The sequence below is a fragment of the Acanthochromis polyacanthus genome, chromosome 15 (genome assembly GCF_021347895.1).
Source record: "Acanthochromis polyacanthus isolate Apoly-LR-REF ecotype Palm Island chromosome 15, KAUST_Apoly_ChrSc, whole genome shotgun sequence".
Taxonomy (NCBI): Eukaryota; Metazoa; Chordata; class Actinopteri; family Pomacentridae; genus Acanthochromis; species Acanthochromis polyacanthus.
Genome location: NC_067127.1, coordinates 20,043,832 through 20,067,269, shown reverse-complemented (window position 1 = coordinate 20,067,269; position 23,438 = coordinate 20,043,832). Strand labels below are relative to the sequence as shown.

General features: G+C 39.0%; 2 protein-coding genes and 1 non-coding gene across 9 annotated transcripts in view; 2 read left to right on the top strand and 1 right to left on the bottom strand.

The window, feature by feature from the left end:
- vps8 (VPS8 subunit of CORVET complex) overlaps nt 1–23,438 on the top strand; it is a 53,320-nt gene that overhangs the window by 11,827 nt on the left and 18,055 nt on the right. For 3 of the 6 annotated variants that reach the window (XM_051959972.1, XM_051959969.1, XM_051959968.1), the window contains 16 exons: nt 270–324; nt 7,001–7,006; nt 7,362–7,486; nt 9,566–9,652; nt 10,054–10,121; nt 11,227–11,380; nt 11,485–11,544; nt 12,161–12,268; nt 12,582–12,662; nt 13,311–13,481; nt 14,420–14,494; nt 15,404–15,439; nt 17,371–17,461; nt 18,586–18,632; nt 18,740–18,829; nt 23,063–23,109. In XM_051959972.1, the coding sequence (XP_051815932.1) occupies nt 270–324; nt 7,001–7,006; nt 7,362–7,486; nt 9,566–9,652; nt 10,054–10,121; nt 11,227–11,380; nt 11,485–11,544; nt 12,161–12,268; nt 12,582–12,662; nt 13,311–13,481; nt 14,420–14,494; nt 15,404–15,439; nt 17,371–17,461; nt 18,586–18,632; nt 18,740–18,829; nt 23,063–23,109 (1,301 nt within the window). Of the gene's footprint in view, nt 1–269; nt 325–7,000; nt 7,066–7,361; nt 7,487–9,565; nt 9,653–10,053; nt 10,122–11,226; nt 11,381–11,484; nt 11,545–12,160; nt 12,269–12,581; nt 12,663–13,310; nt 13,482–14,419; nt 14,495–15,403; nt 15,440–17,370; nt 17,462–18,585; nt 18,633–18,739; nt 18,830–23,062; nt 23,110–23,438 lie in introns of those variants that run through there. The other 3 variants (XM_051959971.1, XM_051959970.1, XM_051959973.1) reach the window with 2 other exon arrangements.
- On the bottom strand, nt 973–5,996 carry LOC110965982 (uncharacterized). 2 transcript variants are annotated; one of them, XM_051959974.1, is made up of 3 exons: nt 5,908–5,996; nt 3,435–3,548; nt 973–2,450 (listed from the first exon to the last, which is right to left on the bottom strand). In XM_051959974.1, exons 2-3 carry the CDS (start codon nt 3,500–3,502, stop codon nt 2,024–2,026), a joined length of 495 nt encoding a protein of 164 aa, XP_051815934.1. In that variant the 5' UTR covers nt 3,503–3,548; nt 5,908–5,996; the 3' UTR covers nt 973–2,023. The 2 variants fall into 2 exon arrangements, with proteins under 2 accessions (XP_051815934.1, XP_022070883.1); XM_022215191.2 differs by lacking the exon at nt 5,908–5,996 and having other exon boundaries at nt 3,435–3,549.
- On the top strand, nt 20,953–21,066 carry LOC127537641 (U5 spliceosomal RNA). Its single transcript, XR_007947422.1, has one exon. It is a non-coding gene; the product is annotated as a U5 spliceosomal RNA (small nuclear RNA).

Sequence of the window (23,438 nt, the reverse complement as noted above, 5' to 3'; positions counted from 1 at the left end):
AGCACTTACATTTACATTCAACTGAAAAAAGAGGGAGGGGAGAAACAGAGACAATGTGGGAGTGTCCACATTTTGAGAATTTATTGCTTCTTTGTTGTTGTTTTTTTAATCTAGTAGATTGGGAATACCAATACTAAAAAACTATAGAGAGCACCTGTTTTTGTGCTTCTGATTATATGAGTCTTGGTTGAGGCAGAACATTTTTTCATGATCTATTTTTTCCCATATTTCCTGTAATCAGCTCTAAGCTGTGTATTTCTTGTGTTTAGACGGTGTCAGGTGTGATTGCTGTGGGAACATCTCATGGTCTGGCTCTGGTCTTTGGTGAGTCCAAACTTGATCACCCCCTTTATATGTTTGCAGTCAGGTCAAGGATGTTTTAGCACTGTAAACCTTTTTACAATATGAATCTTACACAGTGTAGAGAAAGCTCATTAAAGGATAATGCTGTCATATTTCCCATTATTATGGCTGCTGTGCTTTGTACTCTTCACATTCACTGTAGAGATGCAGGGAAAAGCTCTCTGAAGCTTTGAATAAGAAGGATTTTTATCCGAGTCATTTTAAATGTTTGTTTCCGAGTCTGACTTGAAATGTACACAAAAAATGACACCAGAAATGGTCATACCAAGTGAGTTAGGCACCCGTGTCTGTTTTAGCAGCATAAAGGGACCAACACAATATTAGGAGGGTGGTCATAATGTTATACCTGATTGGTATAACATTGGAAACTGGTGGTGTTCCTGCACTCAGTCCTCTGCTGTCAACTGAGGAAGAGGAATACTGCAAAGAATGGGAAAAGTTTAAGCAAGACAGAAAATCTTGTGTTTGTCCAGAGCTGAGAGTAACCTCAGCCATAACTACAACAAAAGAGTTTGTTGGTTTGATAAATATTGCTATACTGGAAATTCTGTTTTGAAACAGCCAGCAAATGGCCCCATTGCAGTTACAAAAATGGCCATTTCTGGTGTTACCAGTTGTGACAACTTGTACTAAAACGAGTTGACATGGGACTGCTGGTTGAATTGAAGATATTTCTATTGGTTGTGTTAAGTGTTCTGGATGTTCAGTTGTGTTTTACTATCTATACAGTGTTTCCCCTCCCATATAACCGACGAGGCAGGCCGCCTCGCTGGTATAGGCCACCGCCTCATTAAAATTCTGCCGACATTGCCGACATTGCCGCCTCACTGGTCCGCACCAAAAAAAAAGGGCAGTGCAAAACCCGCCGGACCGATGAGACCGTCCGCGGGGGGTGCGCGGCTACGGTGGAGCCCGCTAGTATATATAATCCCCCCCTCGTTTTCTGTTTAGAGCTTTAATGGCTGAAGTGCTTAATTATTACACCTTGCAATTGTGTACTATTGAATTGTTTGATTAGAGTCTGAGGTGAGCTGGTGCGTTAGCGTTGCATCTAAGCTTTTTTGAGGCATGTAATTATCAAGAAAAAACTTGAAAATATGTAGTTTTTGTATAGTTAATAGTTTTTAATCAATGACTGGCGTAGGACTTTAATACATCTTTAATAACTGGGCAGAACAAAGATGCTTCCACTTATTTGATTTGCATTTCATGTCTGTACAGATGCAGACAGGAAGATAGACTAAATATGGCCAACTTCTATGGCTGTAAATTACCTTGATAATATCAGAGCTACATCTCCTACAATTTGAATCTGACGGCATTCCTGAGAGACAAGACAAAGACATGCATAAATTATTTGTTAGATTTTTTAAATTTATTGACAGTGGACGCTTTGAACTTTTGAATGCAATCAGTTTATTGTAAGCAAATTATTCAGCTAAATTAAATCTTCAGTCAGAAACTGAGAAAAACATAAATTTTCTGCAGTTACATTTTGTCTATATATGGACAATTAAAAAGAAACATGACCTTAATGGAAACACGTTTTTAATTTGTAATTAAGCATTGCATTTCTAGCTATATTTAACATTTATTTATATATTTGTGTTTCTATATTTCGTGTATAACAGTATGAACTCAGTGAACTCAGTATGTTGGCTTAATACATGACAGCATCATTGACATCCACCCTCAGAACTGCTTCACCATTGTCTGACATGGAGGCACCGACGGCCACGTAGTCACCGTTATAACAAATGCTGGAGCCGTCAGCCTTTCCTCTTACAAAGTTCATTTCACTTCCATTATACATTATGTCGTAAAGATTATAGTCACAGTCATTTCCTCTCTCAAAGATTCCCACAGCAAACCAGTTGGAGTAGAGGTTTCGGTCAAAGGGCACAGAGTACATGACCGCCACGATGTGGCTATAGTCGTTAATGCTAGGGTTGAAAAGGTCGTAGGTAAAGACGCCAACAGCTCCGGTTGCAGCGCCGGTGACCTTGTTGAACAGCGCACTGGCATTACTGCAGGGGCCCACAAATGGTGACAAAGGAACCTCACAGCAGCCGCTCTCAGTGAACACTCTGAACACAAGGACAAAATGTATCAGTACGATGCTTAAAGAAATGATTTCACCGCGGAATTCTAATGTCTGTGGTGTTTTTCTGCAAGCATGTTAATAAAGCCACGATGACTCACAACAGTTTATTTAAACTGCATTGCAATACAAAATGTTTTATCTGATGGTATTGGCACAAATCTGATTAAATACAATTTATAGGACACAGTGGTATGAGGTTACATTTTAGCTACAAGAGCTTTAGTGAGATCAGCCAGTCATAGTCAGAGAGTTCTGTTTCAGTACAGAAGTGTTGGATGTGGCTGAGGTCAGGACTGTGCAGACCACTCGAGATCTTCCACATAACACTGTGTGGAAAAGCAACTCTTTATGAACCGGGCATTGTCATTTGTGTCAATGTCAGGTTTGTTGTAATCTAAAGATGATAGCTGATGAACTGAAATTAAATAAAAGCCAAAGAAAGGACAAATGCTATCACACTAAAATCCTACAGTACCGTTGAAAAGTTTGGGGTCACGCAGGCAATTTCATGTTTTATGTATTCAGGAGCTAACATAATTTCACAAGAGTTTTCTAATCATCAATTAGCCTTTCATCACCATTAGCTAACACAATGTAGCATTAGAACACAGGAGTGATGGTTGCTGGAAATGTTCCTCTGTACCCCTATGGAGATATTCCATTAAAAATCAGCTGTTTCCAGCTAGAATGGTCCTTTATCACATTAGCAATGTCTAGATTATATTTCTGATTCATTTGTTATCTTCATTGGAAACAACTGCTTTTCTTTCAAAAATAAGGACATTTCTAAGTGACCCCAAACTTTTGAACGGTAGGGCATGTTACCACTGAGAGTAGCTAACAGATTATTGTATTTTCTCTATTCAGCGAGTGCAGAGGAAATGTTTAGGATTTCTGTTACACATTGTTACCACTACAACTGAGGTCACTCCTCAGAGAAAGTTAGATATAAAAGCAAAGTAAAAACCTTGGATTTGCCAGAGTGTAGTAGTTGGAGTTGTTGTTGATCTCAACAGTGCAGCTGCGATGAACCATTATGGTGACGTATGCAGTGGTGGCAGACAGAGAGGCCGGTTGTGAACTAGAGACAAGACAGCATTACTTCAGTTAATTCAGCATCTTAAAATAGAGAAACTCAGATTTAGCGAGTTATGTTTTCTTAATTGATGTAATCGTTGAAACGGTGCATCAGTGTGTGATGTTGTTGGAATTGCGGAAATCGGGGCTTTAGAGTTGGGTGCTTTGGATTAAAAACCAAAGCAGTTTTAAGATGTGCTCATATGAGAAAAATTAAGGCTGTTTACTAAGCCACTAGTTGCTGACAAAGACCTTGAATAAAACAATGGTTTGGGTGGCAGTTGGAATTGGGTTAGATGTCATTTTCACTGCACTGTATATTTGTCAGCACAACAACAGGCACCTTATTACCAATTAGTCGTGCTTTGAATGCCACAGCCAGTCATAGCATTGCTTTGTGGCCACACTTTACCCGTCTTCTAGTGGCTGCTCTCATCAAGATATTGTTGTCTTTAGTCATCAAATTTCCAAATTGACCATCTGTCTAATAGTCTAATCTGGGACCACTGTTGGAATGACAAAATCCAATTTTACCAAATCTCTCTCACAACTGTCAACACATCTAATTTGCTTATACGAGAGTAACCAGGATGCTTGCAGAAAGCATCTCATGTAGGTTAAATAAACAGTCAGTAACCCGTAAAAGAAAGTTTTTGGATTTCTTTAGTATATTTCTATTAAAAAAATCTAAAAACTGAATTCTCTAAATTACAGGCACTTTGTGGTCAGATACATCCAGTTTGCTTTAATAATCCCTGAGATTTGTCTAGCAAATCAAATTTAGACTTTACTTTAGCAGCATAGACCTATGTATGTAAAGGTCAGAAAGTTAGCATGACAAACTTTATAACAAACTTATGAAATCCAACAGAAAATTGTGGTGAGACATTGATCATGACAAGTGTATCAAACCTTTATACTTTTTTTTTTTCAAAGGTTGAGTTATTGTGAAATGGATGAAGTTTGGAGCCATTAGGACAATTGCTAGAGTTGACCGTGTGCCTAACTGAGTAACCATGCAAGAAGAGGCTTGATTAAGGAGGTGACCAACAACCTAAGTGTCTCTCCAACAAAGCTTCCTAATTTCTTTGGAGCACTTCATAATCATAAGGTCATTATGGTAGAGTGGACTGATAAAGGAAAAGTCATATGGCAGCCTGCTTGGTGTTTAGCAAACAACATTTTCAAAGACTGAGATGATGGAAAGGTTCTGTATTCTGATGATATAAAAACTAAACCCTTCGGACAAAACTCCAAGAACTATATCTGTTGACACTCAGGTACTCCTCATTGCCTGACTAATACCAAATCTATGGTGCAGCATGGTGGTGGCAGCATCATGCCTGGGGGGACTGACTGCTCCTACTAGTGCTAGCAGTTTGACTTTCTGTATACTTGGTAGCATGGTACAACTACCTTTTCAAATGGTGGATATTTGCAGCATAAAATGTAGGTATCTTGCTGGAGATATTCAGCTTATTAACACCAGATTATCTGATAAGATTAGATAAGGGAACTTTGTAGTGTTACAGTAGCAAAGAGGATAGTACAAACATGTAAGGAACATTACTAGAAAAATTAAAATATACATAAGCACTGGTTCTTCCATATGTCTATATTCAGCTTAAGAAATCCAGACAATGTCACACTCACATGTTGCTGGGTCCTTCAACTCTCTGATCTTGTGCTCACATCTGGCTCTCCTTTAGGTTTCTCTTTTTCCAACATTTTTGTGTGTTATGTGCATGTTTTCTTTGTTTTATCCCTGCAAGTGTGAGCTACCACAACCTGTTGCTGTAGCCTCATATGATGATAGGGCTGACACAAACTGAACAGCTGCATTTACTGTAATTTATTAATCAGTTAAACTGATGTGTTTTTATGAGTTTCTTTTTTGTGGTATTGTTTGCAATTGTGTAATTACAGAGCTCTAGTGAAAACTCATTAGTAGAAAGCAAATGATGGGTCGCTTTCTCCACTATTTCTTGCTTCTTACCAAATTATCTTTCTTTTCTGCTGGAAGATTATACACATCTGATGTGTTTTCAATACAAAAATGGACTAAAATAAATCCAAGGGTTTTCTTTCAAAGAGATGAAGTTGCAGATCTGATTCGAAATACAAAGAATAAAGGAATATATGACCAAAACGCATATAAACTTTTGATCACAGGATCAAGAGGATGACAAATCTAAAGAAATTGGACTAATGAGTTATGGTGTAGAAGAAAATGCCTGTGACTAGTAGTGAAATAAATGTCATAGAATGTAGAACAGCATCAGTAACATCAGGTCAAACTCGTCAAGATGAGTTTGAATCATCAGATTAATAAGTGTCATAGTGTGTGAAGATAGAGTACTTACCTTTGTAAGATCTGCGGAGTAAAAAATGCCAAAACTAGTTATTTGTGTGACAGAACTTTGCCTCAGGCTGAAGTCACATTGCACACTCACTGCTCACTCTCAAGATTTTATTGACTTAGTTAATCAGGACCTTTAGGTTGCAGTTGACTCCCTCCTTATCTGATGACCATTATCAGCTTGTCACACCTCTCTGTTTCCAGACGTTTGCCGCCAGCTTATCGCTGTGATAGGATAGGATCAGGCTGATTACATCCGTGTATGCTTTTGCTAAAACCTTTGCTTTGTTTGAACTTTATAAAAGTATTTCTAAGTATTTGTACAAGGTGGGATGTCTGGAGGGCAAAGACGCGCTGGTCAGCTACATTCACAGGGCAACGCTATAAAACAGCCAATCAAACACAAACACACAGACAGGATCCTGCTGTTCAGTGGCCCCATTATAGTTCAACATCTGTCACTGATCCATGGTGTGTACTGCCCCTTCAACAGCATTCCTAACACAATAAGACTAACAATGAGTACACAGGAAATAATTGCCACAGAAATGGAAACTACTCACCAGTTTGCTTTTGATATGAGACTTAAGATAACATACATATTCATCAGTCCTCTCCAAATCTTCTCTCAACTGCTAGTTTTACAAAAAAATTCCCTCCAAATCTTCACAAAATTGCTGAAAAACTGTCAGTTCTTTTGTTTTCCCTAAGAAAGTTAGATTTCCTAAGTTGCAGGTTTCTTATTTTGTTTATCTTGTATTTCTGTTTGACTTACAAAAATGGTTTCCTAGCATCAGCGTCTAATTTATTGTTTACCTTAAAAGAAATCTGCTGAAAGAATTGCCAGAATTGTTCATTTGTTCTTCGTTATACAAACAGGAAAAAAAAAAATAAATCCATGCAAAGTGGCAGGGCTATTGAAAATGGCTGAAATTGTTGCCTGACAAACACGATCACAACTTCATTATCAATGGACTACACTTACAGAACTCAGCCTAAACACTGTGTGAGAAATACTTCGCAATTTTAGAAGCAATTACAATTTCTGCAAGGTTGACAAATGTCTCTTTGTATTGCTGACGATGATGTCTGGCCAGGCAAAGGTATGACCATCTCTGTCAGATCATGCTTGATGTCCATCTTCTGTTCTACCTGACTGACTGTGAGACATTGCAATTTATGTTCACTTTTGCTTGTCTAAACTATTTTGATGCATGCTTTGAGTTTTGATTTGGCTGTTTGCAAGTAGCTTGGCTTTTCCAGCTCTTCCAGCTATTCATTTGTTGATATTGCGTGCTGATACAGATATGCTGTTTGATTTATCCACTGTTCAACTTGAAGAGTGGGAAAACCTTGAGTTTGTCTTTTTTTTCCCTCCATTTATTTTATCTTTTCATACATTTGTTAAATTGTACTCTGGCTTTAGCAGTTAAATGTCCTCTTTATCTTCTTCTCTAGACACCAACCAGGCTCTGCGGCTCTGTCTGGGTACCAAGACAACTGGAGCAGAGTTCGGAGCTGTCTCTGCCCTTAGCATCAACCATGATTGCTCACGACTTCTCTGTGGGTTTGCCAAAGGACAGGTAAATACATATTCTGTTTGTACAATCACAGGTGTGTTGACTAAGTGTAAAGGGTTGTTAAAAAGTTTTTAAATGTTCAAAAGGGTGGAGCTTATCAAAGGGGTAGTCCACCTAAGGAAAATTAATAATGTCAGACTTCCTGTTTGGTATCAGTGTATCGTATGTTGCTCTTTGCCAGGTGTTCACATGGTTTTTGCAGGCAAAATATTTAACATGCATGCTGATACTGCATGGATTTACTATGGGTATAACATGATCCATCTTTACACTTGTGGCTTTAATAGCGACATCTGAGTCGGGATTAATGGGAAATAGATGAGTTGGGTCTGTTAGTATGGCTCTTTTGTGATTTTTTTTTCTTTTTTTCATATTTGAAAAGGTGAAGTGGCTTGAGTAAAGGTTGCTAGTAACACTGGATAGTCTTGTGAATTCAGCTACCAAAGAGTTGTGACAGCTGAGAGGCATATGCTGGTGACAAGTCATATTTGGTCCTGAGCAGTGTTTCTAGTCGATAGAGGCAGTCACACGTTATGGAGCCTTTTTTTTTTTTTTTAAATGGAGGTCGATTTAATTCTCAGGTAATTTCCTGCACTTGACCACATCCTCAGTGATCGTACCTGGGATCATGTTTCATGTCCTACCACTTCAGGTATCCTCAGCCAAGTAACCTGAGCAGACATGATCAGTTCCCAGACTGTTTCCAAGAAGCTTTTGTCCATGGCTTGTCCCTTCTTATACACAGCTATCTTAAGGATATCTCTATTTTGCTTGTTTTTTTTCCAGCTCTTGCCACAAACACATACTACACTTGTCCTTTATATAAATGCATGGGCCAGTGCCTGTTGGTCTGTCAGGTCGGTGTGTGAATTGTCCCCTCTTCTCGGGTTCTCATGAGGGTATGTCTTCTTGGGACTTTTCATAGCTTAACTGAATTCTTCCTCACAGAAGATGCAAGTTGGGTTGCTGGCACTTTCTTACTCGGGTGGTGTCTATCTGAGCTGCTATCTGTCTTTCCAGCCATTGCCACTCTCTTCATTGTAGTCATCCAGCCTTTTGATGAAAGAACAACCTGGCTCGGTTAAAACCATCATTTTAACCGAGCCAGGTTAAAATGATGGTTAAAAACACATTTTGCAGTTCACTTGGACACATCCTCTATGATAGTATTTGGGGGTCTTTGGGTGTTTTAGGTCTTTCAACTTTAGACACCCTTATCCACGCAACAAGACCAAGAGTTATCAGTTCCCTGCGCAGTCTGTGGCTTTTCTGCTGTGTATGAAGCTCTACTGATGTTTTTTTCCTTTCCTAACACCGGTGATGCACAGGGGACTATAGACTTCACACAGTGATTTTTTTCCCACCCAGCCCCTTCCCTCAGCTTTAGTTGGTAGCCAGCTTGCATGCCACCATTGTCTTCACCATTTTCCCACCAGCTCTGCATACTTCTGATTCTTCCTTTCACTGGTAACATCCATTTGCTCCTCCCTATAAGCTCCAGTATGACCACCTGTTTAGGTGTCTTGGATACCAAAAGAATGCCTGACCAGAAGATTGACTCTAGGGAACTTGAATTGGGTTCTGAGGTCCACCTTCATTTGCCAGTCATATGCCGTTCCATACTTTTAAATTTCAGTTTTTAGGGCTTTGAGTCGTGGATTTGGGTGTTCTCCCACTCTCACAAATGTGATGTCACATCTGGATGGTTGAGGACTCTTCTTATGAGTGAGTTTGGTGATGCAGTAGGACTCAGCGACTCCTTTCAACACTTGGTTGTGTTACTGACCCTCAACCAGTGCTTTAGGTCAGGCGCTGAGGATGTGCTCCTGTGTTTCTCTTCCTTTGCACAATGGAGATATTGGTGCCTCAATCGTGTCCCGACAGTAGAGGTTAGATGGGCTGGGAAAACATCATTTACAGACTGAATGAGGAATTTATTTCCCAAAGCTTCTGACTCCCACAACTCTGTGTACTCTGACCATGTATTGTCGATTGCACAATAGTGTAGGTTATTGTTTACTTCTTGCAGTTGAGATCCTGAACAGATTTTCTAGCTTTATCTGTCTCTGCTGACATGATTAGATTACAATGTGGGACCTAGCCAATGGGAAGCTTCTGAGAACTATCACTGATGCCCACCCTCCAGGGACCGCTATACTGCACGTGAAGGTATACCAACACACTCACACACACTTGTCACGCTGATTTTGCAATCTTTCTAAAAGTAGTCTTTGACTTAATGCATTCATTAGGACCGTACCCAAACCCAAATTCACTACAGCTGACCATAACTCCCTAGCCCCAACCCTTTACCTTTGGACTATCCAAAATTAACCCTCAACCCTAAAACCAAATCTTAAGCATCAAACAGTCCTATACCGTAGCTGTTACAGTTAACACCCATAAGTCCAAATGTACAACAATTAAAAACAATGCCTTATAATTATAGCAATCAAACAAATGTATTGATTTGAGTTACGCGTAGCTTGTATTGTTGTTACTTGGTATACATAATCATTTTTGTCTGATTTCTGTCCCTTGTTTTTTTCCCCCTATATTTGTGTCTGTAGTTCACAGATGATCCAACTCTTGCAGTGTGCAATGACAGTGGAGGATCTGTTTTCGAGCTGGCTTTCAGGTAAATAACTGTGCCTTAAATTGAAATTAAATTAAACAGCTTTGTATTTACCATAAAATTATTCACAGTTTTACTCTACTGCCTCGACTAGTTTTTAAAAAAACCTGTGGTACCGTCCCATTGTTGACTGCAGCCTTACTAGGATAGAATTTTCAGCTTACAAAGCCAGATATGGAATTCTCCTATTGTGTACCATTACTAGCATGGATAACATTGTTCGTCTAGATAAAATGATACAAGAGAACTCAGATTTGAAGTCACAGATCAATCCTATACAGGTTACACTGCCCAATGTTAAGAACTGCATTGATACTGGTGGTCTGTTTTTATTCTTGATGTAATTATTAATTACTTGAAATGCTTGAGGCCTCACTCACTTACATTAAAATGAAATCCTGAATAGTCTCGGAAATAATATAAAATAAATTATCCAGGTACTAATATAGCAAATTTTGCCTAAATTAAAAAGAATATATATGAAAATTTGGCTCATTTAGGTTTGTTTTGGCTATAAGTTTGGCTTGTTTTATGTTGAAATGTAAAATTGTGTGTGACTTTAACAGAAGGAAAGATTTATCTTGTGGTCATTCAGGAACATTTTGGAGAGTAGAATATAAAAAGGGGAGGGGGAAAACAAAACAAAAAAGTAACAGTTGGAGCCACTGGCCAAAACCAAGCTTAGAAGATGGCGAAAAACAACTGGATTCATTTATGACCCTTTATCACCCAAGAGTCTTGGGCATATATGAAGGCAGGAGACCCATATCCCTCCTGAAGTGGGTTCTTTCCCCTCATTCCTTTGTTGGGGAGAATGAAAAAATCCTTTTACTCTGTAATGCATGCAGCCCAAATTTGTGAATGCACTTTGTGACTAGTACTCTACTTTACAAAATATTTAACACGTCTGAAGCTGAAATTTATCTGGCTCATTTTTCACGTTCAGCACCAGCTGCCATAGCAAAATGTGTTCTGAAAATGAGGGGTGGGTGCGTTCGTAATGTGCATTTTTTTCCCTGTTACTTTTGCTTGACCTTTTATTTTGTCCCTGTTCTCAGTGTTCTTGTTTCATTTTTTGTGAGTAATAATTGATTCTCATTGTTTCCAGGAGGGTGATGGGGATGCGGTCGTGTGATTCTCGATGTCTGTTTAGTGGCTCCAAAGGGGAGGTCTGTTGTATTGAACCTTTGCATGCTCCTCCAGACTTCAGAGACCATCCTATCACACACTACTCTCTGCTGGCTATGGCCTCTCTCACTAAGGTACACAAACGGCTCCATTCACAGTGAACCCTTCAACCTTAGTTTGCCCATATAACTGTGTGTAAGGTTTCTGATGTTTTTGAATTTGATTTTCCTTTCATCAGATTTTGGTCATCGGACTGAAGCCCACCCTAAAAGTGTGGATGACTTTTCCCTACAGCAAGGTCTGGATTTCTGTCTGTCTTGTTGTGAATGAATGCATTTGACCCAGAAACAACAGTAGGGTTCATGCTGCATTAGCTTCTGTTTCCCCGCTGAGGTTATCGGTTGTTTTTTTCGGAACTGAACTTTCTGAATTCACAACAAGCAAAGCTCATAGTGTAACTTAAAGAGTTCATCTCACTCACCTTGAACAGCTGAGCCAGTACTGTTGTTGGATGCCAGCAATTAAACTGCTGAGTAAAATAATCACTGATTATGCTACTGAGTATTTCTAAAGGTGAGGAAAAGCATCCAGAAGTCAGTAGGAACATCTTAGACTACTCTTGCAGAAACCCTGACCACACTTCAGTCTACATATGTACACTACCGTGCATCACCCTTTAAAATTACAATTGCAGTCAGAATAACCTAAGCCCACACATCACCTGACTGTGCTTCGAATTTCAAAGATTTTGCTTACTATCTATTCTTAAAGACTGTACTCCCTGGCAGGACGGGGGATAGTTTTCTGCCCAGCAGGATGAGAATGGTGATCTGGATGTGATGTCAAGTGCATGATCACAAAAGTTTAAAAAGTGATACAGTTCTGATGTGATGTCATGTGTCCTCTTTCTTTAGTCTGATCCGTCCAGTGTTCCTCAGCTGGCCTGGCAGTTTGTTCCTGTTCAGAAGACGGTCAATCCGATCCTGGCGTTTTGCAAAGGAGATACAGTCCACTTCCTCCAGGTATCTGCTCAACTCCCACTTAACTTCAATTATACCTTACACGCAGAACACAACTTTTATTGATTGATGGATTCGGTCAGAACAATGTGCTTTTTCATAACATTTCTCCCTGAACTTTTGTATAATTTTCAAATAATATACTACAGTTGTTGTACATGCATGTAAATTGTGGGCTGTTATAGAAGACAGTAGGATGCACTTACATTACATTTATGCATATTTTATTGTTATATTTCCCAAATGTCTGCTTACTTGTCCTTGTCAACTGATCACTAGGAACACCAGTTTGTATTTTTTTTGTTTGTTTTTTCAGGTAAAGAAGGAGGAGACAGGGACCATCCATGTCATCAAACAAAGACAACTCCACCTCAGCTGTGACATCATTAGCCTAAGTGTAAGTACCACTACTAATAAGCACAATACTAGAGACAGTGTGAAATATCAGTTGTAATATCAGAACAGTGAATGTTCAGTGGTTGGTGCTTCAAGAGGAATGAAACTAATCTGCAGAATTTGAAAGAATGCTTCAACATCTATGTATGACCTTTAGAATAGCAGAAGGTTTAAAGGAAAATGGATTGGAACAATTCACTTTTAGCAATAACCGACAAACAAGCATCTCTTTTAAACTAACTGGCAAGGAAAGTTGTCTGCCCTCGGTGTGAATGGCACGACTGAGTGTACACCCTCAGTTTAGAGTGATTACCTGTTCACTTACCACCTAGATGGAATTAGGGGTTAAGAACACTGCCCGAAGACTTTCATCAGTTAAAGGGGCTCTTTTTTCAAATGTCAAAGCTGGTTGGATAATGGGTGAAATTTTTTGGGTGATACAGAATTGTTAATTGTAGTAAAACAAGCTGTGGACAGTTTTAGATTAAGTAGACATTTAGTGTAATTTTCCAACATCTAGTTGAGTTTGTTTCTGTATTTTTTGCTGTGATGCTTATCAGATTGTGATCAAAATTCTGCATGGCTTATGTATATTTACTGTCAAATAAAATGCATAACTTTTTCTCCTCCTGTGTTCGGGTCTCTGTAGTGGATTAACAGTCGTACACTGGTTCTGGTGGACAGCCACGAGAAACTGCAGGTTGTGGACCGGCCCAGTCAGGAGGTTTTGGAGACTCTGGACTTGGAGCAGGTGCAACTAGTCTATAACAGCCGACATTTCAAATCGCTGGCCACCGGAGGGAATGTCTCCCAGGCTCTGGTGAGGGAGTAGTTTGTGGGGAACAGGGTCAGAAGTCAAACTTCTTTCTTTTTGGGTTAAGTAGGAGTTCAGTTTCAGCATAAATTAGAATAGTTGTACTGAACTTAATTTGAAAGGTCAGAAAGTTTTGATAATTTTTAAATAACTAATGTCAGTTGTTATTGGCAGTGTGGGGCGGCCGATGAGATGACGGCTCAGAGCTTGTTTAACCTTTTAGGATGCAAAACCCTGTTGGAACAGCAGGAAATCTTTTTCAGGGAGGGTGTCACAGAATTTTGAACTATAGAAGAAAACGGAGCATTGCAATTGTTAAAATGTGAGGAGACCAAACACTTGATGACTTTCTTGAGCTGTTGGGATGATTTGAAGAGAGGCAGTTTGTCCGAATTTCAGAATTTGTAACAGGACTTATTAACTCCTCTGTATTTTCCAAAACTGAACTAGAGGTTAAAATGACTCTGCAGTTTTCTGGAAACTACCATTGTGATTTAACTAGTCCCCAACCAATACTGGGAGTTTGGGCCAATGCAGATACCAATTTTACAGTATAGAAATGTAGATACCAATATGTCAGCAAGTCAGCTGTGAACATTAAGGATAAACTTTTTATCTATCCGGTTAAAATAACAAAGTCATACATTTTAGCTTTATTAAAGAAGTGACACGAATTGCTCAGTTTGGAGCATGGATCAAACTGCGAGTCAGTTAACACATGTGGCATTAGCATTAGTTAGACTCCTACCTATCTTTAGAGTATTCATATTCAGAATTATAAGGCTAGCAAATTTGACATTTTTTAGGTCTAATATTATGAAACATCGCAGAGACAAAATCCAGAGTCCTTGATCTACCTAAAAATGCATTCTGATGTTCAGCAGATGAAGGCGATATCAGGTTTTAAATGCACTTTAAATAAGCGTTGACCTCCTCTGTTCCAGGCTTTAGTTGGAGAAAAGGCCTGTTACCAGTCTGTCTCCAGCTACGCAGGACAGATCGTCTATTTGGGCACAAAGGTACTGTGTAATGTTATTTCATTCCTTTGTTATCTCAGTATGGATGTGAACTTCTTTGTTTTGTGTTTGCTAATTGACCAAGACTAGTTGTTTGCGAAATTCCTGATGTTGACAACCTCTAATGATAATTAACTTACTAGTACATGCTCGGTAAATAACGTAGTGACATAGACTGTAAATGAGGTGGTGCATGCCAAATGCCCTTAGCAACAAATCTACGGTTCACTCCCAGCTGGCTGCACCTTTACTGATTGTCATTCTTCTAATTTCTTTCCCACATTTCTCTGTCTGTCTCCACTGCATTATGTGAATAAAGATGAAATAAAAACACAACAAATCTGGTAGTTGTAACAATATAAAATACAAAGTCGAAGTTACAACAACAGCAATAGGTTAGATAACAGTAGATTTTTGGGTGTGTGTGCGCCCACTGCAGGAAGCACTCCTCTACAGTGATGCGGGTGTGGGAGTGATCCCAGCAGACTGAAAGAGGAATAGCGACAGATACAGGGTTCCTCAATAAACAGAAACATTACTGCCTTATAATGAATGTTTAAAGAAGAGGATAAGGATTAGTTAATTCAAGTAAATCTCATATTAGATGACAGATCCAATTTGTATTTTAACTTTTGTTTGTTTTGTTTTGATGAATTCAGTAAATATGTGAATAAGGAAATTCCAGAAAGAAAATCTCAGAAGACTGCCTCATTTTGTTTCATGACAGAATTTGACTTTGCTGTGATCATAAACTTTTTGGTCAGTTGTATCAAACAGTTTTAAATGTCCTACAGCAAATAGCTATTTCAAGCTGTAAATTAACACCCAAAACATATTGTGTCTTTTCCAGATAAATATAGGTGTCTCAGCATTTAACTATGTTTAAGCAGTCTTCTTCTTTATGTGTTGCAGTCTGCTCACATCATGACTCTAAGGAACTGGAGAGAGGTATGTGTGACATTTTAAGTAAGCATTCTACACAAACCACTCACCATGATGAACATCACAACATAACACTCAGCTAAAGACAAAAATGGGCTACATGAATGTGTGTATGAGTGTGTTATCATTAGGGCTGGCCCGAGTAGTGATTTCTGGTCTCCGGATATTCGGGTCCTATTAAAGACGAATATCTGAATATTCGTTCCACCCTGTAACGTCTGACAGGGCGGCGGCGGCGAATATTCGGATATCAAAATTAATATTCGGATACCGCCGTAGGCAACGAATATTTGGATATTCGGGTCCAGCCCTAGTTATCATAAAAACAGGGCCAGATCTCAAGCACAGTGATGGGATAGTGATTTAGCCAGAGGAGAATTTGCGAATTAACAAAAGGCAGAGACAACACAACATTTGTTTCTGCAGTTTTCATTTTATCACCTTAAGTTAAAAATGAACTGTTCTTATGAAGCATCAGTGCCAGCATCTGTTGCACATATGCTGTTCTGACAAACGTATTGGGACACCCCTTCAAATAATTGAATTCAGGTTGTTTCCAATCACTTCCATGGCCACAGGTGTATAAAGCAGAGCACCTAGGCATGCAGACTGCTTCTACAAACATTTGTGAAAGATTGGGTCGCTGTCAGGAGCTCATTGAATTCATGCATGGTACCATGGTAGGTTGCCATCTGTGCTATAAGTCCGTTTGTGAAATTTTCATGATACTAAACGTTCCACAGTCAGCTGTTAGTGGTATTATAACAAAGTGGAAGCAAATGGGAACAACAACAACTCAGCCAAAAAGTGGTAGGCCACGCAAAATCACAGAGCGGGGTCAGCGGATGCTGCAGCATGCAGAGTGCAGAAATTGCCAACTTTCTGCAGAGTCAGTAACTACAGACTCCAGACTTTCTCGTGCCTTCAGGTTATCTCAAGAACTATGTGAAGAGAGCTACATGGAATGGGTTTCCATGGCCGTGTAGCTGCATCCAAGCCTTACATCACCAAGTGCAATGCAAAGCGTTGGATACAGTGGTGTAAAGCACACCGCCACTGGACTCTAGAACAGTGGAGATGCGTTCTCTGGAGTGATAAATCAAGCTTCTCAGACTGGCAATCCAATGGATGAGTCTGGGTTTGGTGGTTGCCAGGAGAACGGTACTTGCCTGACTGCATTGTCTCAAGTGTAAAGTTTGATGGAGGGGGGATTATGGTGTGGGGTTGTTTTTCAGGAGCTGGGCTTGGCCCCTTAGTTCCAGTGAAAGGAACTCTGAATGCTTCAGCATATCAAGACATGTTGGTCAATTTCATGCTCCCAACTTTATGGGAACAGTTTGGAGCTGGCCCCTTCCTCTTCCAACTTGACTGTGCACCAGTGCACAAAGCAAGGTCCATGAAGACATGGATGACAGAGTTTGGTGTGGAGTCTTGACCTCAACATCTTTGGGATGAATTAGAGCGGAGACTGAGAGCCAGGCCTTCTCGTCCAACATCAGTGCCTAACCTCAAAAATGCACTTCTAGAAGAATGATCAAAAAGTCCCATAAACCTTGTGGAAAGCCTTTTACAAAAGTTGAGGCTACTGTAGTTGCAAATGGTGGACTAACTCCATGTTAAACCTTATGGATTAAGAATGGGATTTCATTAAAGTTCATGTGCGTGTAAAGGCAGACATCCCAATACCTTTGGTAATATGGTGTATATTCATAGTTATACTTGTGATAAATGCATACATTTAGGCAGAAATTATGATAAACTAGAACTATACTAAATATTTGGTAAAAATTCATAAATGGAAGGTTTAAACAACAAGATAAAAAATAAATTTTGATAAACTCTATTGGTGTGGAGGTTGTTTAGGTTGGAACAGTAGATCAACAATTGGTCTCTTCTCAGTTGATCCATTACATCTTTGTCTCCGTCTGTGTCTCCAGCGCATTGACTGCTGGCTGAAGCAGGAACATTTTGTTGAGGCTCTTTCTTTGGCCTGGTCCTTCCACGAAGGAACTGCTAAAGCTGTCGTTGGTGGGTATAATGCATATCACACATTCAACAGCCTAAAAATCTGTTTGTTACATTCACACAGTACATGTTTCTAGCCTGCTTTGTGTAGATAGGCTTGGGGTCCTTTCAGCAAACAAAATGGTAATGCAAGTTGTTCAGGACTATCCATCTTGTAAACACAGCTGAAACAACATTAGGACACATGCTAGACAGGCTTAAGATTGCTGAGTAGTTCACCTTGTGTAAATGCTAATGTCAAACTGTGCATTTGCTACTTGGGGCTGCCGCTTGATAAAATTTGTGTTCTGTATTTTGAGGTTTTTGGACCTTAAAATAAAGGAAATTCTATTTTATGATTGCATTGTATTATATTTAATATATGTGTATTTGTACTTTGATATAAATCCTTGCCGAGATAAAATATATGTAAATAATTCCTCATCGAATAACTCCTTTTCATCCATTGAAATTTGAGGCTTTATTGGATTGGAAATATCTTAGGAACTAGTAAAAATAAAAGCCTGAAATAGTCACTTGGATTGTTCCATCTCAAATCCTAATGTTTCTCCAAAGCTGTTTCTCAGATATCTTGGCTACATTAAATACAGGTCCTGTAGCAATTCACTTGTCTCTCTGTTTCTGTGGTCACATGGGCGTGGCAGAAAGAGCAAGACAGGTTGAGTAAGGCTGTTCTAAAGCCTTGTCAGTGACTAATGATTGGTCATGATAATCGATTGTCATGCGCTATCTGAAACAAAGAAGCAGAGCAGGCTGGTGCATAGAAACACTGCTGGATGACAGGAGCCAACTATCTGCAGAAGTCATCAGCTGTTACCTACTTGTTCTGGCATGTCCCCATATCTAAACAAACACATTCACACCTGATACATGCAGACTTCCCAATTAGGACAGAAACATTGTGTTCATATGTATCAAAATATGACCACAGTTGTGAAAAGTCTGCTTCAAGTAGGACTGTTGTTGTTCTCTCATGCTGCAACTATTTGTACCATGATGCCAGTTGTAACAATGAATTTTATTCTTATCAAATGATCTATTAACCCCACATTTTTAAATGTACAAATTAGTTGTTTGACCAATGGATTAAATGATAACAGTGTGTTCTATATATTTATATATTCAAGGCCTGTTTGGTGATCCACTGAAAAGGAAAGGAGTGGTCAGTGACAAGGTAAGACCAGAGTACCATTGCCTACTATTAAAACTATACACTCTGGAAGATGTGTTCTGATATTGTCAAGCTCCTTTTTGAACTTGGAGTGTTCTTTGTGTTTCCAGATGGTAGAGATCCTTTTCCAGTTCACAGAGTATGCTTTGAAGAAGTGTCCAGAACAAGGCAAGATCCAAGTCATGGAGCAACATTTCCAGGTAAACTAATACTTCTTTAAGAACGCACCTTAATCTGTGACAAACTCTGCCAGGAGTATACGTAATACTAGCGGTTGAGGTAATACGGTTGGTTCTAGGACAAATACAGTACAGGTATGTGTAAGGTTAATGAAGAAATTATCTCAGCAGCTATCATTAAAAAGAAACAAATCGATTTATGATTCTGCATTAACTATGACTATAAAAACTGAACCAGTAAATGTGCCTGGTGTTTTTGGGCCCTCATCTTCTCTATCACCTTGGTGACAACAACTAGAGACAAGAGTAACAGGCAAACAACATCAGTATGTTTTTTAAATGGGTGTAAAATTCTGTAGCTGGTTTAACAAGTGAGCAGTACCCACTGTAAGATGTGAAGGCCACCTGTACTAAATATTTGAGACTGAACAATTCTTTATCACAATGTGAGAAAGTAATGTTACCACCCCACCTAGCTAGGAGTCAAATTCTACCTTTCCAAACTTCTGGTACTGGTAGCAGCAGCCAAACTTGCAAACATGTTTCGTCTACGAACAGAAGCAGTAATCACTTTGGCTGCCCTTCAAACAGGCTGAGTGGCAGTGATATTAAATGTGAATGAATTCCTTCAGATTTTGGAGACGTTCTTTGAGATTCTGCTCTATGTTGACTTGCTTACACTACATATTTTATGCAGATTTCCAATTGTTTTTAGACACAGTGACAGAGGGGGGCCACTCAGGACCACCAAAGTCATTGTCATATTCGTGAAAGCAGTGATGAATTTTGTCTTTGTAACAGGGTGTAGAAGCTGGTTATTAGGAAATTGCTAAATGTCTGTCACTGACTGATTGATGTGAAACCGTTTTTTGGTCCTCTGATGTTGTAGCTCATCCCAATTAAGACTCGATGTATTGTGCATTCTGAGGTGCTTTTCTGCTCTCTACAGCTGTACAGAATGGTTGCCTAGGTTACAGTTGCCTTTCTGTGATCTTGAGCCAGTCAGACCATTCTCCTTTGATGTCTGTCCATGCTTTTTGCTTTTCATACTATTCTGATTAAACCCCAGAAACCATTATACCAGCAATTCAACAGTTTTATCATGCCACAGTCAAACAAACTGAGATTCGATTTTCCACATTTTGTCATGTAATGTGGTCATTACCGAAAGCTTCTGACCTTTATCTTAGGGATTATATGCGTTGCACTAGTGCCACACATTAAACCTAGGTGTACACTGCCATTCAAAAGTGTGGGGTCACTTAGAAATGCCCTTATTTTTGAAAGGAGAGTATTTTTTTTCAATGAAGATAACATTCAATGAATCAGAAATACAGTCTAGACATTGTTAATGTGTTATAAATGACTATTCTTGCTGGAAGTGGCTGATTTCTAATGAAATATCGACATAGGGGTACAGAGGAACATTTCCAGCAACCATCACTCCTGTGTTCTAATGCTACATTGTGTTAGCTGATGGTGTTGAAAGGCTAACTGATGATTGCAAACCCCTTGTGCAATTATGTTAATACATGAATAAAGTGTGAGTTTTCATGGAAAATATGAAAGTGTCTGGGTGACCCCAAACTTTTGCATGGCAGTGTATATAATATGTGACTACCTACCAGCTGGAATTGCAATTCACTTGCATTTCGCCAAGAGCCCTCTTGATAAAATAGCTTGCATACCTCCCCTCTAAAATATACATTCCCTTTTCAGTATAGTACCAGTATGAATGCCATAACCAAATTTGTAAACACCAGCAGCAACAAGCTGTCATTGCACAAAATAGTGAACAACATGATGTATGCCTCTGTAACAGGCACTGCAGTCTAATCAAAATATGAACCTCTCATCCCCATAGTACACCAGATACGGCTGATACAGTATCATGTTCAGACATACTGCACATATATTGAAACAGTGTACTATTACATTGAAAAATCATGTTAGGCTGCATTGTCTCCATTATTAAGTTAAATTTTCAAATTCTTTAGCACTTATTATAGTGATTACATTTTTAATTAATTCCATTCTGAGGTGCACTGGGCATAGCCAAGGATCTGCTGCTTGTGACCAATACAAGTGAGTCTCTCCACAAGGGTGGTGGCTGGGACGACCAGGCTTTTGGGCTGCTTCTTCACTTACTGTGGTGTCTCTTCATAACGCACCAGTCTTTTGCCTTTTACTTAAGACTTCCGTGGAGAGTGACTCCAACGAGTGTAGCCTATTTTTTGACAGTCTTTGCTGTCTGGCCTCTTCTGTAGAAGTGGAGGGTCAGGGTTCATTCCATTTCTGTGCAGGGCTCTCGTGACAGTCTTCTTTGACACTACAACTCCTGACTTAAGTCATTAACTAGTGTTTTGGTGGTAGTTCTAGCATCTTTAGACACATATCTCACAAGTTTTTTTTTTCCCGGAGTCTTTGATATCTTTGGCTTCCTGCCTCTGCCAGACTTGTTCTGTGCTGTGTTTCTCTCTTTGAATTTCTTGATGAGACTTCTCACTCCACTTCTTGAGACTTGGAAACACTGTGATAATGTTGTAGACCCTTCTCATGCGTTGTAAGCTTCAACAATTGTTTTTCTCTTTTTGTTTTTGCCATGATGCTTTCTTAAGTGACGGCTCAAATCCTTAAATTTTTACAAACAGAAAAAAAGAGAAAATAAATATATAAAGTGAATCTAATAATCATGACTACCATGACCATAAATTTGAGGTAAGTGGGTCTACGAGCATAATTAAGTGCATCAGGTCAACATGGAAATGAGTAAACAAATAAAACAAACAAGTTCTCCTTTACTTGATTGTATAGCATCACAGATTGCACTGATACAAAGTTATATGGCAGTTTTGAGATGGACACAGATTTTGCACATATTCAAAGAAAAGAGGCCAGGTCTTTCTAAAGTTTTCCAGGCAGTTGGCTCTACTGTATCTAAGTTTTTCTAGCTGCAGCATAGAAAGCATTTCTCTGATCCAGCTATCAAAAGAGGGCAGTTTATCTGATTTCCACTAGAGAAGGATAAGTCTACAGGCCATTAATGAGGCAAAGGCTATTGCCTTTGCTTGTGGTGCAGGGACAGTGATTTCTGGAGGAGGCACCCCAAAGATTGAAATGAATGGAGAAGGTGTTATTAATTTCCTACACATATGTGAAAGCACCTTAGAGATGTTCTTCCAAAAGCTATTCAAAGTCTAGCAATTCCAAAACATGTGACCTGTAGTAGCTCGACTCTGATGACATCTTGTGCAGGTTGGACTGACATTAGGATATATTTTTGCAAGCTTGTCATTTTTGTATTATACTTTTTAAAAAAATAATTTGAGTTGTCTATCACTAAACATCTTTAAAAATGAAGAAAAAAAATACTATAGGTCAAATACTTACTTGGATTGAATGATTGAAATTGTTCCAAAAGAGAGTTGGAGGGGTCAGTGGAAGACGGCTGTGTTGTTTGAACTTGGAATGTGGTATGTCTTACAGTATTCATATTTTTCTGCCAAAAATGTTGCAATTTTGCAGTTCAGAGTGTGGAGTGTTGGGAGATGTAGTGTTTGTCTATATTCAGTCAGAAATAGGTACAGCTAGACAGCCATAAAAAAAAGTTGTAATTTTGCAGCTGTGGGCCTCATAGGGTTAACTGGATTGTGCAATACAGCAGCTATGGTGAATGTGACCGTTTCATAAATTTGTGATTAAGCTGCCAGTGTGTAAAGGCTGTCACATCTTAATGTACGTATATTAACCCAATGTACATTTTAGTACCACGAAGGTTTGGTCACCTGAGATGGTACCAATATCTGGTCTGGCCCATGGACTAAGTGTCTTGATAGGACCAAAGCATATTATTTTGTCTTTTCCATCACCAGAACACATGTTGAGTTCCCATGGCAACATGGCCCATACAGTGTGCAGTTCTGTAACTATATGGCTTCATTCAGTTGTTTTAGCAACATCCAGATCAAGATGTTTACAAATTAAACATATTAACTCAGCTGAAAATCTGTATCACTCATGAAGATTTGCGAGGAAACGCTTTGTTCAAAGGGAAACGCTTCTTACAGCTGATTTATATTCTAAACTCTGAACATAATGTTTAGTTAGCTCTGCAGCATAAGTTACCATGGTAATCTCTCTTTGTGGTACAGCCCTCTGATGCTTTCTTTATTGTTTGTTTGTTAACATAAACATTTGACAGGGATATATGAAATCAGAGTCCCATTCTCACTCCTCTGTGTGTGTTGTGTTCAGGATGTTGTTCCAGTCCTGGTGGAATACTGCTTGCTGCTACAGAGGGCGTAAGTATATATCTAACTAGACACTCAATTTTGTAAGTCTAAGCAAAATTGGCTTCTGCTCTCTGTTATGACTCCAGTACAGATGAAAAAATGTTTGTCCAGGGGAATATTTTTAATTTCCTTGCTTTTCTTTTTATTATTAATGTATGTTGTGCCAGACAAAAAAAGACAATTGCCATGGTCACTTTTCTAAATTATTTAATATTTTCATTTGTGAAACAGGTGGGGGGGGAAGTTTCATTAGATGATAAAATTTTATCTGTCATTTTCCCAGGATACATTTGTAATACTCATTTTAGCTGCATTATTGGACTGGTACTGTCGTAGAC